Genomic DNA, 6,903 nt, shown 5'->3' with positions numbered 1-6,903 from the left:
CTTCTTCTTCATTTGCCATTCGCTTGAACAGTGCTAGAAATCGTCGATGCTTGCGCGCCAGCCCTAGAATATTTAAATATTAATCAAATGTACATTAACGTTTTTGATTTTTGTTATCATAATATTGAAAGTCATGTGCTTTTAAATAATGTGGACTCCTTCAGTGCCATTGTTGATGGCGGAAGAGATACGGGTAGCAGCAGCAGCGGCGACACTTTCTTTTCGGCTCGGCGACATGATTTAAGACATGATTAAGCATATGACACGACATTTATAGTCTCATACAAAAAGTAAGTAACCGCGGATAGTGCTTTAAAATGATATCCTTGAAAAACTTTAATATTAGTTATATGTGTGATACTTTCGATAGTATCGGTTTTTGACATCATTCCATTCAAAACTATCGAGTGTCGCCTCTATCGAAGGATTGGTCCTCTTCCTTATCGATATTTCTTATGCGATATGACTATTTGTATCTCCCACCGCGCTCTATGTTATTTAGATACATATATATCGGTATATTTCGGTATATTAAGTAATTTTTCGGTATATTACGGTATATTTAAGATGGTAAAAATTTATCTGCAGAATACACTCTCACAAATATAAAAAGCGCTTCAGTCAAATTATATTTCTACTTTCTAGACTATATTTTGCCTATAATAAATAGATTTAATATCATTTTTCAGTCAAGCAAAGCTGTAACACACATAATATATAAAAATATGTCTGAAACTTATAAGTTAATATTAAGCTGTTATTTGAAATACTTATATATAAGGAATACTGACTTAAATTAACTAGATCCAAGCAGCAATGTTAATGTAACACTAATTCTATTTAATAACTATTGCTTTGCTACATTTTCAATATGAATTTATTTTCTTTTCGTTTTGCCAGCCCTGGTCGTTTAAGCCATCGCCTTACCGTGGCACGTCTTGGCTCAAATCCTCTTGTAAGGTAAGGTAAGCGAAGCCACCTATTCATTTAAGCTGAAACTCGCTAAGCAACAGGTGCGCGTGCGCTATCAACTTAACGTTTTCCCCGCAGTCTCGTCTCTCTGCTTCTCCGTGGCGCCCTAAGCCAGCCATTGATCGTGTGTTGATTTTTGTGTTGTGTGCGTGCTAGAAGAAGAGACTTTCACTACGGGTCACTTTTAAAACTCAACCCCAAGCCATCCATAGCTCCAGATAGCTCCAGCTCGCTCCGAGGCTTAATTAATGCGCTTCGCACGCGTTGTCATGGCCATATAGTAGTAAAAGAGCTGGATACAGGGCTATAGCCAGAGTCGGAGTCGGCGGTCCCAAACGTGTTGTTTTTATGGTTTTTACTTCGCTGTGAAATTCGTGTTTTCGCATTCGCGCATACCTTGTTGTAATATCTCGACTTCTTTTCGTTTATTTCTCACCCAGAAAACAGAAACAATAAACCCGAGAGAGGCTCCCTCCAGCCGAGTGTTTTAGATTTAGTGAGAAAAGTTACTAAAGAGATACATATGGAAAGAAAAACGCAAGAGACAGTTGTCGCGGCGGATCGGACTGGCAGAGTGGTACCGTTAGTGCGCGAGTGACTGTTTAAACATAATTTAAATAATGATGAATCTGCGCTCGTAATTGATTTAAGTAGCGCAGCAGACAAAAACAACAACACCAACAACAGCATTTGCATAATTTTCCCCACTCTCACACACGTACACACACAACACACACACTCGTGCAGGCCACAGACACTTGTGGTGCTCACAGACAAAGAGCGAGAAAATTCGTTGCGCTTTTAGCTGCCACTGCAGTGGCCGCAACAGCAGCAAGTGCCAATTGTGTCGGTGTGTGTGTGTGGTGCAGTCATGTGTGTGCACCAATGTTGTTGTTGTGTACTTAAATGGACAAGTTACAGTCCACATTCCACACAGAACAGAATAGAATAGAACAGAGCACAGAAGAGCAGAACAGAAACAGAGAAGAACAACAGCGACAATGGCTGGCCAAGAAGAAACGGCAACTTTATCTATTAGTTTGTGCAAAAATTTTAGAATAATTGCACATACACATTCTCTGACCGATGGAAGAGAGTGGAAAATGTGCACTTGATGTGCATTATTTGTAATTTGTGCTGCATCCAATCGTACATACATACATACATATTTATGTTATGTTCATGTGTGGAACGGAAAGTATCCCCTGCGCCTGCGTGCAGTTCTTTTACCTTCCACCCACACAGACACCACACACCACACACACACATGGACATTCACATTTGGATTTTGTGTCAAGCCTCGACAGCTTCGCTGCTCTTTTCTGGCCCACACACATGCCTATTGAACTGAATCCATAGCCCTGACACTGCTGCTCTGCTGTTGGCCTTAATTAGCATACGAGTAACAATAGACAATAACGACAACGGCTTGACCCTCTGAGATGAAGATGGAGCAGAAGAATGGTTACAGTAATATAATTAGAACGGGCGAAAGGCGGCAAAGGTTGCACAGTGGGTCGAAGTATTCGGTAGTCGTATGGAAAAAGCATCTGCTCGCCAATCCGGTGTGACCGGACTGGAATGTGACTGATAAAGAAGGTCTCCATCCTCCAGGGGATATATTAATGAATGGGAAATGGATGAGAGCTGGAGCCAAGGCCAAGAACAAGTACTCAATTTCAATACTCAAATAACTCACATTTCAAGTGGTTTTAAAATAATAACTACAGTTGTATGATATGATTTCTTATCTTTAATGAATGTATACTATGTATGCATATGTAGATGCAAAGTGCTTTTTAGATGTTTTGAGTTGAGAACTCCATTCTTAGTTATACGAGTATATTCATCATATTTTAGGATATATTGACTTCTCGACCTACAGAGAAACTTGAGCTATTAAAGACATACGCTCTTCCAACTCTGCCTGGGCCATCTTCACATACAAATACATACATCTTCCATACAAATATCTCCATTGTTTGCTGGAATATATTAACACTCAAATTCTATTCTGGGCAGCCGAGACAAGACCCTCACGTATTTCACTCCGTCCGCCCACGGCACCGGTAGAGGCAAAGGTAGGGGCAGGGGCTAAAACTGTAAATGTGAATACAGCACAAAGCCAACAACAAACACACGGTTTTCAAAGAATTCATAAGCACGCGCTAATGCGAATACTAATTCCATTCCATGCAATCTCTACGCGTTGCTCTGCACCGCGCCCCACTGCGCCACCTCCGATCTCCGATCTGCCCCACTCGACCACAACCAGCCCAGCAGCAGCACGACTAGTGCGCGGTCGGTGCGTGAGGTGTCTCGAAGCACCTGTAGTCGGACGACAATCGGGCAGCGTAACCGACTGCCCCTGCGTGCTCGGGTTGCGTCTGGTTAGAAGCCGCACTCGTACACTCGGCCGCCTCTGGGCAGGAAAGAAAAAAAATACCGAAAAAGAAATATAATAATAATAATAAAGCAAATGAAAAAGAAACGAGAAACGAGAAAACTGCGCTGAAAACCGGTTATTGTGAAAATGAAAGAAAACTTTTGAATTTATTTTTTCCTTGTGGATAATGTTGCTGAAGAGTTGGTTTTTCTTCTTTCCACAGTTCGAATTTGGTGAAATCAATGCGTAGAAAGTGAATCCGAGGTTGGCGCTGACGTTACGCAAAGCCGTGGAAAAGTGAAAAGCCGCGGAAAACCTGGCCGCTCTAAAAGTGCACCAGCACCTGCCCATTTGGATATTCGGCGACTGATTGCCGTTGCGTGCGCCGCCTGCTAGCCAGCTCCTAGGCTCTAATTGTCGGCTGTCAAACCGGAGCAACACCTGGCCGATCGTCGGCCCCCCTGCCGGCACAAAGCGGCCGCCGCATGCGTCTCATCCAAACGGCCACCGGCGGTGCTGCTGCGACTGTTCTGCAGTCCCACTCCCAGTCGCAGTACAACTACACCAACATGCGCGAAGATGATATCGAGCTGGCCATCAAAGTGGTAAGTTTCTGCTGCAAGGCTGTTATGATGCAACCACACCTCACCTGCGGAGAGATCAGGCCTGGAATCGCGAGGCTGCCCCTGCCTCTGGGTCTGATCTGAGCCAGTGCTCGTGCTTTGCCACGAATAACAAAACTGTGCAATTATGAGCCTCTCCAATGCTCCAATGCTGATTCATTCCTAATTATTTGCGTCGATTGTAACAAAATGTATGTATTACATTGGACTTCGGTTAATTACTTCAATACAAGCGCAAGTGATCTGGTGGGGGCTCTGGTAATCAGAATGGACAAAAGAATGGCTACCGGCTAGGACACGAATAAGCAGACAGAAGAACAAAATTTCTAAGTTTATTGAAACTTTACTAATTTAACCAATTGCTAAATTGCTAACTAATTATTTTGATTTGAAAACCTATACAAATCAGCGAAAGGTTACACTTTGGCATATCTAAAAATATTTCGATTGTTGTCATTCACTGAATATAGGGCTACTCAATTACTGTACAAGTAAAGCAGCAGACATTTCAATGCACATTTCATTATCTTTCTTATTTAAGACTACTGATAAGACATATTATAGGTCTATCTATATTACCGTGATTATTTCATAGATCCAACATATTTGCCTCGTCTGAATCGAACGTTGGAACGAAATTTTAAAAACGCATTCTCTATTCGCAGGTAATTGTTGGAAACGGCGGCGTTGGCAAGTCCTCGATGATCCAGCGCTACTGCAAGGGCATATTCACCAAGGACTACAAGAAGACAATCGGAGTGGACTTCCTGGAGAGGCAGATCGAGATCGATGGGGAAGATGTGCGCATAATGCTGTGGGACACAGCCGGGCAGGAGGAATTCGACTGCATAACGAAGGCTTATTACCGGGGGGCACAGGCTTCAGTGCTCGTGTTCTCCACGACTGATCGGGCCTCGTTCGAAGCTATCAAGGACTGGAAGCGCAAGGTGGAGAACGAGTGCAACGAGATACCCACGGTGATTGTGCAGAACAAGATTGATCTGATCGAGCAGGCCGTAGTCACTGCCGACGAGGTGGAGACACTGGCGAAGGTGCTCAACTGCCGTCTGATACGCACGTCCGTAAAGGAGGATATCAATGTGGCCTCCGTGTTCCGCTACCTAGCTACCAAGTGCCATCAGCTGATGACTCAGAGCTACGACCAGACCGGCAGCCAGCAGCACTCGTCCAGCCATCCGCCCTACAACAGCACGCCCACAATCAGCGCCTTCAGCCCGACCTTCACCAAGTCCAGCAGCGGCACCATTGTGCTCCGCCCGGCCAAAAAGGGCAGCGGGTCCAGTGCGGCGCGAAAGCGCAAAATAGTTCTCAAGAAGTGCGGCATCTTGTAATGGAAGGGGATCAACGCCAGCCAGGGGGGTTGTGCCAGCTAGGCAGGCAGAGGCAGTCAAGCAGGGAGTATAGATGGATGGATGGACGAGTTGTTTGCAATTAATAACTGGAGCATATTTAACGCTTAATTATTTATGAGCCTAATGAAGTTGTGGCCAGGTGGCCAGGTGGCGGTGGCCAGCCAACCGTTATATGCACAGCCACAGCCACAGCCAATCACTAGTCGTGCACAGACTCCGCGTGATGTGGCCCAGACATGCGAGAAAGCAGCGATAATCGGAACCAGTAAAGTGCATCTTCGGGACACACCTCGAAGTGAAGATACCCTTGCAGATTTACATACATACTAAGGCACTAAGAACTAATATTTAATTCAATTAAAGGAAACCAAGTTTAACCTTGAGAAGCGCTCGTATATGGTCGATTTGCAAGTTACAAAATACATTCAAAACCATGTAGAGTGCTTTGTGGTATCTAGACCAATATCTAGAATATTCGAATCTACCCGCGATCTGCAACGGTATTCGAGCTCTCAAAACCATAACAACCAACATGCATTATCATATGCAGCTACTCGAAAACTACCCTAATTAGCTATAGATATCAAATATCAAATCAGACGGGATGTATTGTATTATGCCCCCCTTCTATAACGGAGACTGATGCACCAATGCTCCTCATATCGGATATGTACATATACTTTTATATGGGTTCTCGTACCGGCCTAACTAATTATTAAAATTAAAAGGCTATTCACCACGCCAGCGCAGCCCAGATGTTCATGTGAGATAGATCCCTCCGCCAATTAGCTTTGGAGAATGTGCAATTAATAATTCAGCTTATATAATTATTCGCGAATTGCGAGTCATGACAAAGCGCAATTCAGCTCGCCTTTATAGGGAACCAGTGTCCAGTGGTCCACGTTCTATGCAAAAATTCCCCATCGATTCGGAGCGGAAGTTTAGTTTGCTCGCAATACGCAAGTGGACAAGTGGACTACAACAATATATCAAACTCTATCCCTATCCTAAGCCTATTCTCATATTGTATCTATATGTTTAATTTTGTATTTAAAATATACCTACAATTAATAAATTATTTTTGTATAAATGGACCCAAATAATAAATTCAAATCGAGAACAAGCAACAAGGGTGGGCTTGAAGAGTCCCACTAAAAAAGAATAACTGCTTTTAATACCCATCCAGATGGACCGATCTTATAGATCCTATGATTATCATATGGTAATTCTATTTTGATTCGTTTAGGCATTCATATCTACACTTTATACTCCTCCTCCCTTATACTCCTGACAGGCAACGACAACAGTTACATCGAGCATTTACATCCTATTCGTTCCTTCGTCTCGCATTCGAGTAGGTGGCAGATATTGAATATTTCGCTAATCCGAAAGTGCTGATTGCCGCAATAGACAAAGAATTGTTACCGTTACCAAATTAAAACACCAACAGAACAGCTTGCTCATCGGGACGAATCAAACATATTTCTGAAGCCCATTCGCATGAATATAATCAAGCTTCTAAATGCAAAAGTTCCCAATACTGCGAGAA

The 6,903-nt window shown here is 43.3% G+C and overlaps 1 protein-coding gene and 1 long non-coding RNA gene across 6 annotated transcripts; one reads left to right on the top strand and one right to left on the bottom strand.

Moving 5' to 3' along the window:
• The first annotated feature begins 886 nt into the window (after positions 1-886).
• LOC108156586 (ras-related protein Rab-23) lies at positions 887-6,448 on the top strand. Of its 5 annotated transcripts, none has more exons than XM_017288124.2 (3): positions 887-960; positions 3,582-3,963; positions 4,647-6,448. In XM_017288124.2, the coding sequence occupies exons 2-3, from the start codon at positions 3,844-3,846 to the stop codon at positions 5,331-5,333; spliced, it is 807 nt and encodes a 268-aa protein (XP_017143613.1). In that variant the 5' UTR covers positions 887-960; positions 3,582-3,843; the 3' UTR covers positions 5,334-6,448. The 5 variants fall into 5 exon arrangements, with proteins under 5 accessions (XP_017143613.1, XP_017143615.1, XP_017143614.1 ...); XM_017288126.2 differs by having other exon boundaries at positions 946-965; XM_017288125.2 differs by lacking the exon at positions 887-960 and adding an exon at positions 994-1,013.
• On the bottom strand, positions 892-1,770 carry LOC117187455. The gene is made up of 2 exons (XR_004472132.1): positions 1,369-1,770; positions 892-1,124 (listed from the first exon to the last, which is right to left on the bottom strand). It is a non-coding gene; the product is annotated as an uncharacterized LOC117187455 (long non-coding RNA).
• Positions 6,449-6,903: the final 455 nt, after the last annotated feature.

This window comes from Drosophila miranda, chromosome 2 (genome assembly GCF_003369915.1).
Source record: "Drosophila miranda strain MSH22 chromosome 2, D.miranda_PacBio2.1, whole genome shotgun sequence".
Classification (NCBI taxonomy): Eukaryota; Metazoa; Arthropoda; class Insecta; order Diptera; family Drosophilidae; genus Drosophila; species Drosophila miranda.
The sequence above is the reverse complement of the archived record's forward strand: the minus strand, read 5'-3'. Positions and strand labels throughout refer to the sequence as shown.